Source organism: Spea bombifrons, chromosome 4, assembly GCF_027358695.1.
Source record: "Spea bombifrons isolate aSpeBom1 chromosome 4, aSpeBom1.2.pri, whole genome shotgun sequence".
Classification (NCBI taxonomy): Eukaryota; Metazoa; Chordata; class Amphibia; order Anura; family Pelobatidae; genus Spea; species Spea bombifrons.
In genome coordinates this window covers 20,183,368-20,205,382 of record NC_071090.1, presented here as the reverse complement: position 1 = coordinate 20,205,382, position 22,015 = coordinate 20,183,368, and the positions used below count along the sequence as shown (strand labels likewise).

The window sequence follows — 22,015 nt, the reverse complement described above, 5'->3', positions numbered from 1 at the left end:
AGGGACTAATATTTATATATATATATCGGCAGCAGGGGCTAATAAATGGGTTTTAGATATTAGGACAGGGGCGCAATTGCAGTGCTTGCCATAGGCACTATTTTCAGTACATACGCCTCTGGCTCCCACCCCTGGACTCTGGATAGCACGTATATAGTGATTGCAGTATATGTGTAACAGTTCAAAATCTAATCTAGTGGACACACGCTGGGCTTGACCAGGCATATTCCCTTGAAGAATGTCATTATGATTTTCTGTTACTTGTGAGAATTCGATTAGATTCAATAACTGAAGAGGAGATTGGAATGAAAATAGCAACGTTTCACATTAATCTCCATAGCAATAAAGCTATGTCGCTAATACAGAAGCAGAAAGTAAGAGTAAGAGAAACAGAAACGTTTATCATGGGTTTAGAGGCCCCTTCCAGATTGCTCTAGTATTGGTACTACCAGGCTCGTTATATTAAGAGGTGAATGGAGGGAATGTACATACCTGGGAACTTCCTGGCCACCCGGAGTGTAGGGTATAAACCAAATGAAGAGAGCCTTTACACGTGTGCCGAAGAACATGTTTATCAAATTAATTCTCAGTAAAGGATTTGTTTTTATGAATTTACCCAATTAAGATGACTCTCTTCTTTTGGTTTGTAATTTCAAATACCTGTTTGGCCAAGCTCCTGGATGCAGCTGTTGGATATCCTGGATGTGGATGCTTGATGCTCCAGTACATTGTTTCTGGAGGTGCGTAGACCCTCAAACAGACTTTTAAAGCCCAAGCTAAACTAAAGTAGTTGGGGAATAGCTGAGAAGTAAGCAGGACCTGGGCAAGCAGTGAGTGTGACCAAATACCACTCTCTTCCAGGATACTGGGGTTGCCACCTTTCACAGACACTTTTTTAAAGCTTGCACCTGGTCAAATGGTAAGGCATGGTCATATGTGTGGTTTTACTGGGGACATTAAAATGTTTAGGTTATTGGAGGCACAAAAAAGAAAGGGAAGAAAGGAGAGAATGGGCTTGAGCTACAAGAAAGGAGAGAAGAATTAAGAAGGAGAGATGGGGAAGGAAGAGGAAGACATGAGAGACAACAGAAAAGTGAAACACGAGAGAAAGGGTAAATAGAGATTTGTGTAAGGATTTCAACAGCTAGCAAAAATTACATGCTATGTCCACATTAAATTTTTATTATTATTATTTTGATTATGTTTTATGCTTCTGCACATTTGAGAAAGGTAGTGTAACGTTTACAGTAAAAAAAAAAGTCACATTTCTCAGCAACACCGCAGTAATTACTAGAAAAAATAGGCATAGCACACATACATAGAAAAATAAAAATATATGTATGTGTATAACAGCTCATTCATCATAGAGATATTTTGCAACAGGAAAAGCTCTTCTAGGGAATAAAAAATCATGGTGGGTCTTGTCCACTTGTTCTCCCTTAGCAGCAGCCGGTGAGATCATTTAGAGCAGCAGGAACAGTGAAAGGTGTTCTCAACAGATAACATAGTTTGTACATTCCATATCTTGCGTTTTCGTAGGCTTGGGTGTAGAGTGTGTTTAAACGCCATGAAATCATTACTTGCAGTCCACATGAGCACAGATGTATTAGAGCAAGGAGAATGTCTACAGCACCAAGATAAAACCCATTTGTTTATGAATTCATTATTCTTTCAAGCCTGTTACATACGCTGTAATAAAATTGTATTTTAAAGGACATTAGCTCAGTTTGCGTTATTAATAATAATAATAATGTTATACCTACTTTGCTGAATTTTACACTTTTGTATCTAAATGCAGTCAAGGCACATCAAGAAACTGCTGGGCCCGGTGTGAAACTTGCCCTAGGGCCAGTGGCGTCTCCAGCTTTCATATTTAGGGGGGGCACATGGGGGGCCAGGGACCAAAGTAGGGGGGCCAATTATAAAATGGTACATATACACTATATATATATATATATATATATATATATATATATATATATATATATATATATATACACGTTAGACGTGCATTTTTAACTACATAATATGCACTTATTACCCCCTGCTTCCGATATATATTAATATTAGCTCCTGCTGCCTGTATATATTATTAGTCCCGGCTTCCGATATATATTAATATTAGCCCCTGCTGCCAATATATATAAATATTAGACCCTGCTGCCAATATATAAATAAATATTAGCCCCTGCTGCCAATACATATATATACATATATATAAACATTAGACCCTGTTGCCAATATATTTTATAGTGAAAAAATTGGACCCTACCCAAGCATTTCCTTGGGTCCTGCTCAGCGCTCCCTTGCATGCAATCACTCCCTCCGCTACCACACCGAAAAAAATATATTTGCCACACTGACTGCAGATCGGGAGAAGACAGTGAGAGTCAGTCCTGCACCGTGACAGTGAGAGGTCCTCTCTCCTGTAATCATCCCCAGAGTCCCTTTGTCCCCTCATTCACTAAACCATACCGCTCTTTTACTTACACCCTGTAGTTCAGGTATAGATCAAATAAACAACACATGGAAACAACACATGCAACTGAATTAGACAAAAAAAAACCTGTATTTGCATGTATACATAAATAATGTATGGAAACATAGCAGATACAGATCAACAGAATTATACACACTATTTGACATCCAAACAACTATAAATCATTTTTATCACATTATTAAAATCCCAGAAATCAAAAAAGTTAAAAGGCCCAAATAAATTAAGATTAGACATAATGGAATCAAACCAAATGAACAAATGAACACCTCATTACAGATAACACAATGCATGCAGCTGCATATAACTAAGCTGAGTAGCACTTGGTCTGAGAAGGCCTGTGAAACCAAAGGGGAATAGCGTCCTGTATAATGAAATCAAGAACTGAGTTTCACAAACTCTGAACCAACATCTACGTTTCCTTTTAATAATATATTCAGATTGAAATAAGAGTAAATAACACAAAACCTTTACTTTTCCTCTCACTGATTTCTAGGCCTAGAAAGTTTTGTCCTCTGAAGTGACCACATAATCTGGATAAATACAAATTACAAAGTTCTATTTAACCCTCTACAGCAAGTAAAGTGCCAGGAAACAGATGACCAAACACATATCAGGACAGGCTCTGCCACACTGACACCCAAATACACACCCCCAGGGCAGGCTCTGCTGCCACATGGACCCCCACACCAGGATGGGATAACCTACTAATATTACTAAGTATATACTACTACTAGTATAAAAATGCTTTCCACATTGCTCTGTTTGTGTGTATTGCCCCTTGTGTATTTGTGCCCCCCCAGCCACCCTCCTTTGTGCATTTTTGCTATACACCCTTGTGTATTGATTTATTTGATGCCCCCAGCCAGCCCCCCTCCCTTGTGTATTGATTTATTTGATGCCCCCAGCCAGCCCCCCTCCCTTGTGTATTGATTTATTTGATGCCCCAAGCCTGCCCCCCTCCCTTGTGTATTGATGCACCAACCCCTTGTAATGGTTATTATAATGGCCCCCATACAAATGTGTATTAACCCCCCCTGATGTGTAATTATGTCCCCAGCCTGCCAGCCACCATCTTTATGTATTTTATTTTCCCAAGGCAGCCCCCCCCCTTGTTAATGTGCCACCTCCAGTGAGATCTGGTGTACTTGCTCTAGTGCACTGCTCCTTGCTCTGACTTAGAGCAAATAACACAAATATTAAATAATGGCATTTTTAACCCAAACATATTTAATGGGGGTTCTCCTTTTAATTTCAAATTACATTTGAAGACCCTCAACTATTTTTATAAAATGAAATAATTACTTTTTTGAAGTCTTCGTTTTTCCGCCTTAACACCGCTGCTCTTGCTCTCCTACCGCGTGCTCCCTGTCATAGAGCATCAGTTCCGAAAGTGCCCGCCCCCTTGAGCATCACGGTGCATCTTCAAATGGGCGGGACGAAGAGCCTCAGCGATTGGCAAGCCATTAAACGGCCGGCTGCTGACAGTTTCAAAGCGGCTGTAAAACCGCTTCGGTTTTAAAACCGCTTCGGTTTTACAACCGCTTTGAAACTGTCTGAGCTGAAATTGCAGCCGATGCGGCTGACAGTTTCAAAGCGGTTTTAAAACCGAAGCGGTTTTAAAACCGAAGCGGTTTTACAGCCGCTTTGAAACTGTCTGAGCTGAAATTGCAGCCGATGCGGCTGACAGTTTCAAAGCGGCTGTAAAACCGAAGCGGTTTTAAAACCGCTTCGGTTTTAAAACCGCTTTGAAACTGTCAGCCGCATCGGCTGCAATTTCAGCTCAATCTGCCGGCACACCGGGAAATGTCCCGGTCTCCCGGCGGTGGGCCGGGTCAAAGCGGCATCGCATTTCAATTGGGGGGGCACACTGGGGGGCACAGCATAATGTAGGGGGGGCCATGGCCCCCTCTGGCCCCCCCCTGCCGACGCCACTGCCTAGGGCCCCCCAAGTTCACCAAGCAACATGTCCCACAGTGTCACATTTGCACCCAAACAGCTTGTGAGTGCCACATTTGCCCTAAGCAGCTTATCAGTGCCCCAAACAGCCTGCCTGTGCAATCTTTGCTCCAGCTGTCAGTGCCCCCAAATAGCTTATCTGTGCCATCCTTGCCCCCAAACAGCTTCTTTGTGCCATCACTGCCCCTTGCCCCCTTAAACATACATCATGGCACACATACAGTATAACACAATTACACAAATTTACACATACTTATTCTAACACACACTCAAGCCCTCTCATACTATTCATGCTAACACACGCTGCATCACACACATATCTATGCTCACACTTACACATCCATGCTCACACACTCTTATACTTCTACATCCATGGTAACATAAATGTATTCATAGACATCCCTTCCCACATTATTATTCTTATTATACTTTATTTATAAAGTGCCAACAGATTCCGCAGCGCTGTACAAGATGAAAAATTTACAGATAACAACAAGTACAATACAGCAATTGACATACAGATACAAGAGGAATGGAGGGCCCTGTTCCCATGGGAACTTACAATCTAGGTGGATAATACATAACCTTGACATCCATGCTCACATACACTTATACATATACATCCATGCTCACATACAAACATACATACCTCCTGCCTCCCATACCTCCTTACCTTGCATCTTGCATCTTTCAATTCAGTGAGCTTTACCGTGGGGTTACTAGAAGCATTAGGCATCTAAAGCTGCCCTTCACACTACCATACCTGGAAGAGTGTATACACTATATAATATATTCTGTGCACACAGTGTGGAATAGGGGTAAGTCCTTCCCTTTACTACAGGGCATTTAAAGATTCATTTTGCACCTGTTTAATTGCTTGTCCTGATGAAAGTCCACATGTTGGACTGAAACGTCGATATTTTAGCGTCTTGCAATAAAAGCTAAGTACTATTGAAGACCGTGAGTGCAGGCTTTATTACTGTTTGATTATATGTCTATTTCTATATATATATATATATATATTATAAGTGGCAATGTTTGCACTCATATATAGTGATGGATTTTTCTTCAGTCAACCTGAAGAGTGTGGAACCATAAAAAACAGAAAACATACTGTGTACTCCACCAAAAATAAAAACCTTATATAGTGTAAAGGTTCAATATAAGAAGGGCTATATAATTAAAGTATTGCACTCGTGTAGATGAAGACGATAAAAGCTCAAACATCATCTCATCAATCTTCTTCCTTTGTCAAATCAGGAAATTTAAAACCAATGTGTAGAAAATGATTTTCTTTCTTATTGAAGAAAGCAGCAAACTTAAAAAATGGGGCAGTTACCAAGAAATTCCAATAAATATCACCAATACTGAAAATAAAAGAATATACAACAGAATAAAATTGACGCTTAAAAATCCAAAAATTCCTTTTGGATTTAACAAATATGTTTATTATATTGTACACACTGGAGTAAGCAAAAAATAAAGTAATACCGTCAGATCAGCCTACTGCTACTGAACTATACCATAATTCAAATGAAGAATAAAAGCAAAGTGGTATGTATACGTATGCAGAAGATTCGTTGTCATATTTATTAACCTCTTAATGACAAAGTACATGTACGGGCTCAAAATGCATTGTTTTCAATGGGTTTAGGGACCGCCCATTGTCCTTAAGGGGTTAAGTCTGTAGAGCAAGGCTCCAGCCCTTCCTATATAAGGTAAAACCTTCCTAAATAAGGTAAAACCTTCATTTATTTATTGATTTATATACAGTATCTCACAAAAATGCGTACACCCTCACATTTTTGTAAATATTTTATTATATCTTTTCATGTGACAGCAGTGAAGAAATGACACTCTGCTACAATGTAAAGTAGTGAGTGTACAGCCTGTATAACAGTGTAAATGTACTGTCCCCTCAAAATAACTCAACACACAGCCATTAATGTCTAAACCTTGGCAAAAAAAGTGGAACTTTCCACACTCCTAAGTGGAAATGTCCAAATTGGGCCCAATTAGCAATTTCGTCTCCCCGGTTTCATGTGACTCGTTAGTGTTACAAGGTCTCAGGTGTGAATGGGGAGCAGGTGTGTTAAATTTGGTGTTATCATACTGCTCACTGGAAGTTCAACATGGCACCTCATGGCAAAGAACTCTCTGAGGATCTGAAAAAATTATTGTTGCTCTACATAAAGATGGCCTAGGCTATAAGAAGATTGCCGAGACCCTGAAACTGAGCTGCAGCACGGTGGACAAGACCATACAGCGGTTTCACAGGACAGGTTCCACTCATGGTCGACCAAAGAAGTTGAGTACACGCGCTCAGCGTCATATCCAGAAGTTGTTTTTGGGAAATAGACGTATGAGTGCTGCCAGCATTGTTGCAGAGGTTGAAGGGGTGGGGGGGTCAGCCTGTCAGTGTTTAGACCATACGCCACACACTGTATCAAATGATGCAGCACTGTACAAGAGGGAAAGCAGAACATATCAACTACAGCAAAACAAGAGGGAAGCCCTACTCAAACAAGCTTATGTTTAACAATGTGCTAACTGTATATTAATGCATACCACTAACATTTCAGGTGTCCACATTAGACACCTATGTTGGGGGGTTTGGCAAGGGGAGGGGAAGGCCTGTGTTGAAAGTCAAGGGACCAGAGGCATGGCCACTTTCCCGCCTTACCCAAAGAGACAACTTGTTGCACTCAGCTGCACAGCATTGCAAGATGTCCACATGAGAGCTACAATACCACCAACTTGTTGCAGCCCAGACCTCCATTGGTTTTACAGCTCTCCTCAGCTGATTAGAGGATCTCCCCAACCAGCCCATGGTCCCCTCTGGCTTCAAAAGTGAGGCAGCTATCTGGTACCACCTGGGAAAACAATGACTTTAGGAATGCATAATGTTTGTTTGAAGTGATAGCATTTCTATTGTTCAACAGTAGAAAGCACAATAAAAGCTTTGGTAAAAAGTGATAATATGGTAATACTGTCTTAAAACTTTGGGTTTCGGTAGCATCGAAACTTATGGGAAATCAGTATGTTCATATTGCACTAGCACTTTGGAAATATCCTTTAGCAAATTCAGAACTTCCCCACCTCTCCAAAACTTAAAGACAAGGCAGCACAGTGCCATTCCTTAAGGGTAACAGGCTTGGAATTTTGTCTATCCTCAGCTGTTGAGGGCAATCTCCGCACTAACACATGTCTGGTCACACCCTCTCAGCTAAAACCCATGCTTCCTCCCCACCAGTGAGACCTATGGGGACCAGCACTGGAAAGTTCCACGGTTTGCTAGTGAGAGGATGCATAGTTCCATCCGCAACATTGAGGTAGAAGGTGGTTTAGTTGGTTCGGGCTCCTAACTGACCAGGCCAATTCAGAAGATAAGTTTGAGCCTGCCCCAAGCCCACACCAGCTTGTTCTGCTTGTTCATTTATTTTGGGGCTTTGCATAATGAAACGGTAACCTTTATCTCATATTCATTGTCAGGTAAAGCATGAAAGTTCTAAAACGACATCACCAAAGGATGGGTTATCTGTGACCTGGCAGTCCTGTATAAACCTAAATAATCAATATAGGGTGAGCAATTCAAAATACATAGTAATCATTTTTAATTTTTTTTAAGATAAAGCTGTGTTGTGTTTGCAATACAGGTTTATCCATGAGATCAGAGTATTTTTGTGTATCTTTAGAAGAAAATATCAAAAGGGTAAACTATAAAGACAATTTTCACATTGCTCATATTTACCAAGGGGGCAGTATTAGTGGAGGACATTGTATAGTGATATTGATGTTGGGATCTGTATTTTGAATTGCTCACCCAATATTAATTATTTGGGTTTATTATTTGTGTTTGACAAGTAGGTGCAATCTCTGTTTTTATGAGCACTTTTTTCTGCACAGCACTTTTTTCTTCTTTTTCATTATTATGAAACTTAATACTGTATTAGAATGATGTTATTTACAGGTGTCTAAACTATTTTACAATGTTTCAGTTTTGATTTCACACAAGCCATGGATTCGTTTTTTTTCCTAATAATGCTCTTTTAATTGGCTAATTTGTCTATCAAAACAATACTTTGTCACGTACCACTTTCTTAAAAAACATTCATAACTTCTTAAAGAACATACGTCTCTCATTTATTAAGTACAGTCACAAAACAGCAAAAAAAAAAAACCATGGCCTCTTGTTACAGTTAGACCTCTGTGGGTGGCTGTCCATTTTCACCAGCATTGCGGAAGCTTCCATGAAACGTTGTAGCGCGGAAAGTATAGGAATGTCCTCGGAGTGATCCCTCGGCTTGGCAGTTCTTCAGTTTGTTCTTACAACCAAAAACCATTAGGAATCCATTCCTGTAGTTTTTATTCATCCAACCGTAAAGCAAAGGATTGGCAAACGTTGAGCACATTGCAATCACGTGAAAAATAGTGTAAAGAAGCTTATATTCATGAAAGACCAATGCCCAATCCAGGTCAATTGCCAACTGGAAGACATGAAATGGAAGCCAGCAAACTGCAAACACGACCACCATCATTACCAGCATCTTGGTAGTGTTCCTTCTTCTCTGGTGGTTGTCACTTCTGGGTGTTGGGCTGATGTGATTCTTCAGCTTCAACCAAATTCTGACATAGGCATAACAGATGACAGCAAGGGGCAAAACATACTGAAGAACAAGCATGGATAAACTATAAATAATTGCATCCCTACTGTTGTTTGAGGGCCACTTTTCAGTGCATACTGCAATCTTTAAATTGATGGATGGCAAGTCCTCATACCTATATTCTCGAAAAACAGCCAATGGAATAGCAAAGATGGCAGCTGCCAACCAAGTAACTGTTATAATTAAAACACTGAAATTCTTAGAGATCCGGCTGTTTAGGTGGAAGACAATACACCAATATCTATCTAAGGCAATTACTATTAAGGTAAGTGTGGAGACATTGACACTCATAGCCTGAGCGTAAGGAAACAAATGGCATAAGACCAATCCAAATTTCCACTCGTCTTGTAGTGTGTAGACTAGAGTAAATGGCAAACAGAGGCTGTCTACCATAAGATCGGCAACTGCTAGATTGGCAATGAAAAGGTTAGTAACAGTCCTCATGTTTTTGTATTTCACGATCATGTAAATAACCAGGGAGTTGCCAATTAGACCAAGAAGTATAATCAAAGAGTAAGCAGCAATGAGGATGACTTGGACTCCAAGTATCTTGGTACTGTCCATCATAAGACTACTGGAGCCAGGATTCAGAATTGGTTGGGTAATACTTTTTGAATGCCATCCTCTTAAGACCAGGTCTTCTGTTATGTTGCTTTGCTTTAAAGTTCCCATCATATACTTAATATTCAGACGTCACTTTTATTATACCTAAGGATAGAAGAAAATACAGTCTAAAAATTGGCATAAAATATAACAGTACATGGAATATATATAATTACATAGATCATAATGTCAACTTTCTTCATCGCCTAATTATTTTCAAACTTCAAAACCTGTTTTTAAACTAAAGACTAAGGATTAAGTAGCAGACAGGGCTTTGCCGAGGAGGGAGAGTGGCGGCGAGCGGATGCTCATGAAAAAGATGTCACTGACAAGCAGTTTGGGGGTAAATATGACACTGATGAACTGTTTACGTGCAAAACCGGCACTGTGGGAAGTGAGTGACATGTTACATGGTGGAGTCGGGGGGCCCAAAGAGGTGGAGTGGTTGCCATAGAAAATAGGTGTGGTTAAAGAGGTGTTATATTTATTAAGGGGAGGGATTAGCAATATTGCCACACCCACCTGGGGCACCACAATAATTTTTGCACCTAGGTATCAGTGACCCTAGGCTTGGCCCTGGTAACAGGAAAAAATCAATTTCGCTAAATTATCAACCACCCATTTATGTTATTAGTATTTGTTTAGAAAACCCCAGTGTGGGTTATTTATAAAAAGCAATGCTTATGCAAAGTTTTAAAGTATTGTTATCCACATACCCACCAAGAGAATTGTCCAATTTATCAAAAACATACTGTCAGGTCTGCAATTGGTGTCTTCAGAGCTGGATTTTATACTAGGTACATGCATACATACATCCTAAGCTTTTGGGGGGTCCAGTGCTTTAGTGAGCAGCACGACTTGTACAGTGTCCCATCCACAACATTAGCAGTCACTCACACAGACGTTGGATAAATATGGGGTGTTTTTTAGTGGGGTCAAAATCCATTTGCCTAGTGGCCCCGAAAGGTTAATCAAACCTTACCAGCAATTTATTGTTGGGGCACCTTAATTACATTTGTTTTGACCATCAATTTAGACATAATGACATGACCTCGTTTATATATCTCCTACTCTCATACACCAGGAGCCTGTAGAAACATATAGGTCTTATCTTACATATAAGCTAAATCCTAGGAGTGCTATATTAGGATGAGACTTCTTGTAATCAGAATTGGTTAAAAAAAAAGATGAAAGGAAATTACAGATACCTGCAGGGAATATTGCATCTGCACTAATACTACTGTATTTAATTATCTTCAGTGGATGTGATAACACACACAAACACCTTTATGAGAAGGTGTGAAAAGATTTTAGATTCATTTACAGAATAAGTGTAGGATATCAGCAGGGGAAGCCTCAAAGGGCTCTAGGAAAATTAGTTTCACTGGTTTACTGTTACAATGTCTCAAAGATTAATAAATGCTAGCCTCTGGCATCCTGTGAGTTGTAAATCCCAGAAAACACATTTGAATGTACCCCAAGCAAGAACACGGACATGCGGACATTTATAAAGGATTTTTATGGATGAGTTTAAACGATCCTGTTCATATCTCATAAACTATTTGATTTTTCTTTACAGGGTTATATTATGGCTGGGTTCCCCCAGCTTTCACATATCGAGAATTTACAGAACAGTCAACAAAACCCAACGGAGAGGCACAAACCTTACGACACGAATGAAGCCTGGAAAAAGAACCTCTGAGGCAGAATATTGATTTCTGTGTATGGTATAACTAAATAGCTGTTACACATCATCAGACTGCCAGACCGTCTGAACTTGTAAATGTTTTAAGTGAAATTGGCAGGTTAAATGGTTAATACTCAACAATCTTGGCTTTACTAAATGTCCCAAATATAATAATGACTTTCACAAGCCTCAGTATACATATCACCTTTTTTTACAGATCTAATGCATCACCATACCAGAGAATTTCCCAGTGTAGATTTTGGAGGTTACTCATAGTTTTACCTCTTCACAAGGAGTGGATTCATGGTGTTGGTTAACTGGATGTGGTGGCAAGGGCCAGACCCAGGCAGCCTTAAGTGAATTGGGAAGGGGCATGACCAAAAGGGGCATGACCTGCACTTGAGTGACCTGCACAAAGCCATAACCATAACCCCATTGAATGCCTTTGTGATGAATTGGAACGCCAATTGCGTGCCAAGCATTATTTTCCAACATCACAAATACTCTTTTGGCTGATTGGGCAAAAATTTTATTAGACAGAATCCAAAATCTTTTGGAAAGCCTTTCCATTAGAGTGGAGGGTGTTTTAGCTGCAAACAACTCCATATAAATACCCATGGTTTTGGAATTGGATGTCCAACAAACTCGTATAGGCATAAGGTCCACATACCTTTTGTGATATTGTGTACTTTTATATCTTTTTCGTTATTGTCCTATGGCTGTAAGACATATGTATGTAATATTTTCCACAAAAAAGTTCAATAGTAACTTTAGAATGTATTCCTGTTTCCTATGAATATGCACCTATGCATGATCGTCTGCTATTTTTTCAAGCTAGCCCTGGAAGACTCTTGTAGATGAAAGCACGGTCATACCAATCACATTAGTGTCCACCTAGGAAAGGCAACATTGAACTGTAGCAAACATTGAATTCACTGAAGATAAATCATACTGGGAAAATTGGAACTAAGGAACACCCATGATCTTCTGCTTTAGTTTTGGTCTTATGTAAAAAAAAATACCAGTTGCGACCCCTGGGACCCCTTGATTCTGTCTCCTCATACTGATTCAAAATAGTTTGAAACAGTTTAGAAAGGGCCCTTCCGACATTATCCTGCAATGATAACTCAGTTAGCAGACATTGTAAAATCAAACATTAGAGTCCTTTTTGGGTACAAAGGGTGCTTTGCCACATTGTAGTATTGAGCTGCAGTGGGGCAGCTGTAATCTCATATACGTTGCGTAAAGTACATGGATGTAGTAAGTTTATTTACCTGCACAGCCACACACCCTCAGGTTTATGTGGGGACAGCCAAAAATGGAAGTCCGGGATTGTCTGTTGAGCTCCCTGACCATTGGTGTTACATTCCTATGTAAGACTTAATTCATTAAGAAGGGACCATCAGTGGCCGGAAACTGCAAACTTTTACTTATCCTGGATCTATCTCAGGCTATTCAGCAAGATGTATTGATTAAGCTTGGGCCAAACCAATTAAATGCTGCAGGATATATTGGTTATTTATGAACAAGTAACATAACATAAGTCCGTCCTGCTTTTGCAACTGTTTGACACATGACATTTTCCATAGGTGGTAGACCCCTTGTCTTGCTCCTCCTGGCTTTGCTCAGCCAAGAGAATGTTATATTAGAAAAGGAACTGGCTGCTCACTTAGCCATAGTGAAAGATGGCATTTTTCTGACATTTGTGACCTCGTGGGAGAGGTAGCATAGTTTGGAAGGTGTGGGTTAGAGCAGTGATTTTTAAAATAGACACTGTGGGGGTCCAGCCACATGCTGTGAATGAGTGAACGTTGTGGTTAATGAAACAGATCATATAAATTAACACAAATATACTTAACCCATGCATATATGGTATACTACCACATCATCCTTCTCATACGTTGGAGCGACATAAGTTCACTGAGATTTTTACATCATTTTTTGCATTACTCACACTTCACCTATTATTCACATGATTTCATCTTACTCTGTTCAGAAACAAACTTTGAGCGCTTGGCAGGAAGCTTAGCTACAGTTTTCTCCATGCCCTCTTTCAATCATATTGGATATTGGCAGGACCGGGTGGCTTCTCGTGTTTAGAGACCTTAATCTAAAAAGATACATTATATGTATAACATTATGGGAAATGTGTGTCTCATTCCTCTCAAATGACCAATGGTGGACTTAACCAGCTCCTGCTTAAATTGTAGTACCCACACCTGGGAACCTCCCAGGCTAAGCTACCTGGAGCTCTCCTTCTACTGGTGGAGTGGCTTTGTGAGGGGCAGGGCCCCAGATAGCATTTAATGGGTTAGGTGTTGGAGGGGAAGAAGGAGCACCTCACCCCGAGACTCCATTTCAAAGATGGACAGTTCCCAGATATGGTAGTGCCCCTCTCAGATACATATTGACGCCTTGCGATCCTGTGACGCAGGTGTCATCTTTGCTTTGCGTTCATCTTCTACTGATAACTGCTATAAAGCTGTTGGCATTCACTGTTGCAGACAGTAACCAATTAAGGGACAATTGGAACAACAATGGTTCCAGTATGGTTTTCAGTTCCCTCTTACCCAAAGGATAGACCTATAACAAGTCATCCTTTACTTTGCTGTACTTTGAATGTTGTCAAAGATTTACCAAAATTCTTAATCTAAGAAAATGACCCGGAAATTATACCATATTCAAAGTGATGTCTGTTATGTATAGGGTTTCCAATCATTGACATCCCTTTTATTAGGAAGGATAAATACAGAATATGGCTCTTGCTGATTTTTAAAATATTGGTTTAAGTTCACAGTGAAAATCAAAGTTAATATTCTCCACGTCAAAATAAATATCCATTTTTCATCTCTCTAGTGATGAGATCAAAATTCTGATTCATATACTTATTGGCCTATCAAATTAAAAATAATGTGTACTGAAAAAAATGAGAAGTTCATAGAACTTGTAGTAACTAATAGACATGTACACGGTGAGCAGAATCGATTCGGACGAAATTCTCATTTGTTTTAGCTGTGTTCGTTTCCTGGCAACCAATTTCGTTTCCTGGCCGTTCAGCTGAGATGAAATTCGGGGGCTTTTTTTGATTCGAAATGACATTCGGGGGGGCGTTCCCAAAGGAGGACATCCCTTACACCATTTGGACTCACCTTTCATTATATAAACAAGTTCCCCCAGAGTTAGGATGGTCAAAGAGGAGCAGCAGAAGTAGGGCACTGGGCCTAGGCAGGCAGACTCATGCAGCCCTGTGGAGCAGGACTGAATTTCCCCAATATTATACACATAATATATTGTCACCAATATTTATTGTCCCCAATATTTACTTATCAATTAAGAATAATAGATGATGTGATAGATAATAAAAAAAATACAGGTTTGGCTTGTAGCATAAATGGCTAACTGTGTTCAACTCAATTCAGGAACAGGTTGTTGGACCCATCAGTCACAGCCATTATCATCAATGAGACCACCCCTCATTTTTTTTTGGTTACTTCTACCCATCAGTCATTGTATGTATCCTCCTACACACAGTTTCTCCCACTTTACCTCATCAACAAGAGCCAAATGCTTGTAATGGCCGCAAAAAAAGGCTTGTAATGGCCCCAAAATGGCTTGTAATGGCGGCTGCTATATGTGGCAACAAATGGACGAACCATGAGAAATTTTTGGAACTTTTGCAATTGGTCAGAGATACCACTCGTTTTTGTTGATTCGTACAAACGCACGGCAATTTTCATTAAAAATTTGTACGAAAATGAATGCACAATTCTTGTAACTAATGCAATTGTCCCACCAGATTGCCATTATAATTTGACATGCTGGTTAAGATAATGCTCCCCCTATATATATATATATATATATGTGACAACTTTGTCTTTTAAAACATAAACCTGTATTTACTAGAGAATATATTAAAAATAGCATTATGTAGAAGGAGTAATGAGCGGGGCTTACAGCTCTGATTTTGGATATTGAAATGTCACCAGAAACAGCAACAGGTTTATCACAATATATAAGATTAACAGGTAGATGTTATTCTAATATCAACGTGGTCCTTCCAGGAACTTGAGGGTGTTCATCTTACTCCTCCATTATATGACATTTGAGAAATGAGTATGCACAACATGTTATTAAATATTCAAGCAATGCTTGCAATTATTATTATTCACGTGGCAAAGAGGAATATCTGTATAGTATGGGAGTGTAAGAGTTACCCAGTTCTCTGCCACCCTAGACGCGAGCAACAGTACCTCCTGCTTGTGCGTCTCTTTCAGAGCCCGCTTTTTCTGTTCCTCACCTGCATGCTCTGTCAAGAGAGCTGATTTCTCTCATTAGTTCTATTGTCCTCGGATTCAATGAGCTGTTCTTGTAGTGCAATTACATAAAAGAGTGAATCCGCTGCAGCTTATATGTGGAGCCTTCATGTGCACTCTCTCCACTTGCCTATTATCTGCTGTGCCCAGGGTGCTACAGCAAACATAGCACATATATTTCTATATATTAACTTATCGCAGTAAATCTATTTACACCCTGGAGCCAAAACACTTTAAGAACGAAATAGAAAGAACAAAAAAGAAAAACGAAAAGACTACGAGGATGGATTTGGTTTTAACTCTTTGGGAATCATAAGATATGTTCGATGCATTGAAAAACAAGGTTTCTTATTCCTCAGGCAATAGAACTGGGTTAATACTTATATCTGATGCAGCTGTTACAATTTGTGCACTCTTTTTATCGTACATCTGTTTACATTCTAGAACAGACTAACACTAAATTCACAGGGAACCAGGCACAGATACTTGCGTTATTAAGCAACACAAGTAATCAAGCATGGCTCCAATAATACTGTACAGCACTTAAGCAATGTATAGCATGCTTGCGTGGAATGATATTTTTTTTTATTAAGAATACTAAATATTGATTTCTTTATAAAATAAGGGATTTTCAGCCTAATGATGTAGACCTTTAGCCAGTGGCACAGAAGTCCCACTGAGCATGGTAGCTCCATAAAACCCCATCATAATGAAAGGCCATATCAGCCTCGACTTGTCTACTCCCGCGTTCTCCATGGTCCTTGCACTAGTAAACATTAAAGGCACCATTAGTATGATGTCATGATACCTTAACACTTTTATTATACCAGTTGACTAACAATCCGCTATGTCATAGTACTTTATATCAAGGGACACTTGTTTCAGGCCAAATGGTTATTGATGTGGAAGGAGGCTTTTATGTGTCTTGAACCATCAATTGGAATTTTTTGTAACTGAGTAAAATAGCTAGAAATAGAATGTGTTTTATTAAAACTGCTTAATTTATAAATAGTTTTTTTTTCTGGTTTTTCTATATTTATACATTTTGAGACCTTTGGGAATGTAGAAATTAAAAGAAAAAAATTACACCCAGCAAACATTCCGAGCTCCTATTAAAAAGGAATATCGGGGGGGGGGGGTGTAGGACGGACAGAAGGACGCAAGGCACATGGACTCATTTCCTGACCGAGGCTTTGGTCAGCAATGAATGTGGAATGATTTGTATCATATGTTCAGTTCAGTTCTTCTGCAGGAGAATTATATGCCACCTGTAAGGTTTCACATAAATTATATGTTACTACAAACAAGGGATAGTCTTAGAAATAAAAAGAAAATTAAACTTGCCATAGTATAGAAATAAATAGTACTAGTAAATTGCTAGGCGTCTTTTTTCATAGGAACACTGTGTTACTAAAGCAGCACTTCTGTTCCTCTGCATCTCTTCCTTTGTTTAAATTGATCTCAAAGCATACTTGCTGTGATTTTGTTAACCATGGCACTTACAGTATTCTTCATTCCAATGTTATTTTTTCTGCTTATTATTTTCTGTGTGTATTAAAGATAATGGTTAAAAAAAGAACATGGAGAAGATGTATGAAGTGCACAGAAACACCTCTGATATGTACAGACTTGAGTAGTCATTAAAGATGAGGGTCATAAACCATCAAGTTTGAATTACAAGTCAATGACTGATGTCATACCTGGGAACTACCAGGAGCTATCCTTCTTCTGGGGGAGCAACTTCATTATGGGGTGGGGTAGTTAAATAAGGGAGTAGTATTAGCCCCAGACATGGCAGGGAGTGAGAGGGAACTGGGCAAGGAGCAGGTGCCAAGTGGGCAGCGAATGGGTGTGACCAAATACTGCCCCCTGCCCAGAGTAAGAAGAAACTGACCCCAAGACCATGGGAAATAGGGCATCCAAAAAAATTCCTGGTCAAACTGAGAGAGTTTCTAGGCATGATTGATGATACAGCATGATTTAATGAGTGGACGGGCAATGGGCAATTACTAGACCATGTCATCTTCTAAAAATAGAATTCCATTAGATGTTAGGGACGGCAGTATATGTCAGTTACAGAGACAAGTCCTCTGTAAACATTGGCCGCCATACAAATATCTACTTCATGGTTTCAAAGCCTATAAGCTCACCTATTTTTGTGTCAACAATAGTGATCATTCGCTGGACACCAACTGCTCTTACAACTGTCCTAGTCCAGAAATGGAGTCGAGGTGCCCGGAATGCACTGCCTTGCAAAATATAAGTATCCGAAAATCACAGTCTGTGTAAGTAGTCACAGAGCCAGGTCCAGAAGCACAGTATAGGAGGATAAACTAGAAGTGCAGTCAGGCGGTGCAGCTTGACAAGTGCCAGGCAGGGCTAAGAACCTACTTGTAGTTGTGAGATCGTATGCCAGGCACGACAGTAGTACCACCCTTGGTATCTGCCCAGTTTGCCTGCATGATAGGGTTGGCCATGGTTAGTGCATGATTTCACTTAGCATTAGGAATAACCTAGGATGCACTGAGAAGCAAAGCTAAATTATGTAACATACACCTGAAGCAGGACCACAAAGAATTACATTATTTAAATATGGCAGCATCATTTCTGTATGGGGTCTGCGTGATACTTTTTTTTAAAAAGCTTACAATTGGCAGTGGAAAGAATATATCTAATAATACACTTACATTATATTTTATTATTTTAAGCTCTTGATTTTACCACCATTGTTTGTCTTTTAAAATATCCTAATAAATTGTCGAATTAAAAATGAAGTCGTCGAACGTTATGTTGAAGATTGAAGCAATTTGTTGAAATAGCTAAGTTTCATTTGCTGCTCTAATTGCTTCCCTGCAGCAACAAGTAAGCTACCAATTCAACTGTGATGATTACGATCTCAAAGGTGGCCAAGGGTTTGATGTAATTCCAATAAAGGGAACCATTAACGTTACTTTACCATTATCAGTACTTTTTCTAAATGCATTTATATTGTGCTCACAACAAGCTTCTTAACATCTATACCATGTTTATTCGGGGCTGATTGAAACCCATAGGCAAAGTAGTCATGGTTTCGACAATTTAACGTCTAGTGCCAAATTTCTACTCCTAATGTATGCAGTACTTTCTCACAGAGATGAAAAGTGAGATCTTTCTTCGTCTTCGGGGAACTGTGAAAGCAACGCGCGCAACGTTCTGAAACTTTGTGACACAAACATGGAATTCTGCAGAAATTGCTACTTTCTGCCATTTTTAGAGCACGAAAGAACATTTTCACCAACCTCTGGTTCTTAGCTCCTAAGAAATGAGCTAGCTCCACCGTAAAATAAAAAAAGTATTTTGTATTTTAACCATTGTTCACCGCACCTCAAAAATAGTATGCAAGAACTGAACATTGTTAACAGAGGCAGTGGGGTGAATTTTATTTCAAAAGTTACCCTAGGGGTGGGCTTCCATTGTGTATTCATATCATCCAAAGTAGAGCCCTGCGCGGGACGGCTTTTTTAATCCCGCTCCCGCAGATTTTTTGCCCGCTCCCGCAATGTGGGTGTTCCACTCCCGCCCACTCTCGCCATTTGTGGCCAATCCCGCCCGCTCCCACCACATTTGTGGCCAATCCCGCCCGCTCCCACCACATTTGTGGCCAATTATGCCCACCTCCTTACCTGAACTGCAGAGTTCCGGCGCAGTCCTGCAAGGCTGCCTTCTCGTTGCTCCCTCACAGCGTCTCCTCTCTTGCTCTGCCCAGGAACAAGGCGGAGTCACGGGAAGTGACATCACATCACGCGACTCCGTTTTGTTCCTGGGCGGAGCAAGAAAGGAGACACTGCAAGGGAGCAGAGAGAAGGCAGCCTTGCGGGACTGCGCGGGATTACCGGGACCTGCAGGTACAGTGCCTGACCACCCGCTCCCCCCCGCAGCACCAGCAAGACCGCCCGCGCCCGCAAGTTTTTTGGCGGGTCTCGCGGGAGCCGCCTCCCAATGCAGTCCTCTAATACAAAGTACTGGTTATAGCTAAAGGATTGGTAGCAATGGCCACATCCTAGTGCTAAGAAAAGTTCATATATACCCCGTCAATTCATAGCATAAATCACCACGGATATAGACCAGGAAGGAAGAGAGAAAAAGAAAATGAGCTAAAGTAGGAAATTGTATACCAATATCACTAAGCATGCCAGTCGTTTCTTTGCTATAACATACACAAAGGTGTTAGAATATACAATGGCAGCAGCCATAAATAAATTAATCATTGTCTAATAAGAGGAAATATAATTGCATACTATCATTAATTGTCTCCTTTACTCATAATATTATTCTGTGACGATGCACAAGGAATAATTGCAGCTTTCAATTAGCTTCTTAGCACTGACTAGAGTGACACCTGAATAAGTGACAGGAGAAAGTTGTGTGAAATATACAGCAAGACGAAATATTTTTTCAGACAGATAAATGAAGGTATGCTGCCAGGCTAACTAGAAGAACATTTGGATAGTATGTTAAAGGAATGTTGCCCTAAACAAACCCTACCGAAGAATGGGAATTAAAGCACTGTGTAGGAAAAACATTATTCACCTCCCTTTCCGCTGTTTGAGTTTGGTACCTGTTTGAGCTGCTAGAACCTCCACTCACACTTTAATCAATGGGCGCACTTTCTGTGGATGGGCGGGGAGGAATCACATTAGATATCTCATGAGAAATCTCATGTAAGCCACCAATGAGGCTGGCTGGCATTGAGTATACTGTGCATGTCTGGTAAGCAGGAGATTTGGCCGGACACATCTCATGCAAGTCAAGGATCCTGGTGGGCAGGAAAGGCACAGAGGGGATCTGAGGAATCCATCCATGTGTTTACACTGTAAAAAATATTTAAAGGTGACTCCCACCTATCATATGCGTTAGAGCACATTATGGGTGGAGTGTTCCTTTAATTACTTCAGCTCTATATATTCTCTCAAGCACAAGGCCAAGCAAATCACAAATAATATTCCCTTCTGGACCAAGGTGGAACTACAAGCTATACGTTGTATCAAGGTGGTCAAGCCCTCCTTGCTCCATCTTAACGACTTGAAGGTAGTATAAGTATAAGTAGTAATATTATAATTGGTGTTGAATATTAATTGTTATTATGATGGCAGTGACATCATGGATGTGAAAGAAATTAATTAACACATCTGGATCAGTGGCACAGCTGGGTCTGTCTATCTGCTAGTGTATGTGTTTAGTGGTCATCTCATTATACATACAATCTGCATGAATGTCATGCTTAAAGCTTTGTGTCTGTTCTCATTTTATTAACCACATATAATAACCCCTAGCCTTCAAGAATGTGTGAATTAGAGCATGCGTTGTTCAATATGGGGCGGAACAAGAATAGAAGTAGGCGGATCATAGCAGGGAAAGGGTGGGGTTATTTAAGCCCCTGGCTTTTTGCTGGTCCAAGCCCATCTACAATACAATTTATAGGAAATCCAGGTCTGGATTACCTGCCATAAGGAGATGATGATCACTTAAGTGAAACAAATATATGGCAGCTTAGGGACCACTCCAAAGCCTGTAGCAAATGGGCAGCCCAGGAGTATTTGTGCAAATCAGGAAGGCCAGGTCACCATCTGCTTAGAAAGAGTCAGTTTTCCGAAGGAGGAGACCCGCGCTAGACGAATTTAAGCATAGACAAATTAAGTGGTTGAAAAAAGGATGGTGGAACATAGATGGGGATTGTCTGGAAAAGATGCAGAATTTAGGGCAACAGGTTCATTGTCGCTGTTTGTAAAAGAAACCCCTAGTTTTGCTAGATGATTCCAGACATCAGATGGGAAAACCAGCAGCAGAGCTGCTTATGGGTCTGGTCAATGGTGGTTATCTGTTGGGATAGCACAGAAATCTCTGCAGAATGGATCTTTTTTTTAGTGGAAAGATCTTTGTATAAAAAAGAAAAACCTTAAGATGCATTTATGGGCCTCCCATACATTAGTGGGGCCATATTCAGAGAGACCATTCTCATGGAAATAGTGGTCCAAGAGCTGTCTCGCTTCCGTGACCACCACCGAGTCCCACAGGAGCAACTCATTGAGCCTCCAAGTTGTTCCAGAAGACCAGGGAGTTACTGGCCCGCTGCCTACTCTGCCGACTCAATGGCTGCACTCAATGAGATCCAGGTGGTAGTGCTCTATAAAAAAAGGTGTCTATCTGCGAGTAAACCTTACGCCGCGAGGAATAGAATGTGTACCCCCTCTCCTACCGGTGCGATGCCCCAGCCCATTCGTTTTATCACTGGTCCTTTGGTATTGTATATGGA

The 22,015-nt window shown here is 40.3% G+C and overlaps 2 protein-coding genes across 2 annotated transcripts in view; one reads left to right on the top strand and one right to left on the bottom strand.

Annotated features, from left to right (window-relative positions):
• CSF1R (colony stimulating factor 1 receptor) overlaps positions 1 to 22,015 on the top strand; it is a 209,624-nt gene that overhangs the window by 75,092 nt on the left and 112,517 nt on the right. The window lies entirely within an intron of this gene.
• On the bottom strand, positions 8,518 to 9,792 carry LOC128491306 (neuropeptide Y receptor type 2-like). The gene has a single exon (XM_053463619.1). The coding sequence runs from the start codon at positions 9,790 to 9,792 to the stop codon at positions 8,656 to 8,658; it is 1,137 nt and encodes a 378-aa protein (XP_053319594.1). The 3' UTR covers positions 8,518 to 8,655.

Bases quoted from the DNA above. Each gene is read 5' to 3' on its own strand.
- LOC128491306 (XM_053463619.1), bottom strand. From the start codon at position 9,792: ATGGGAACTTTAAAGCAAAGCAACATAACAGAAGACCTGGTCTTAAGA.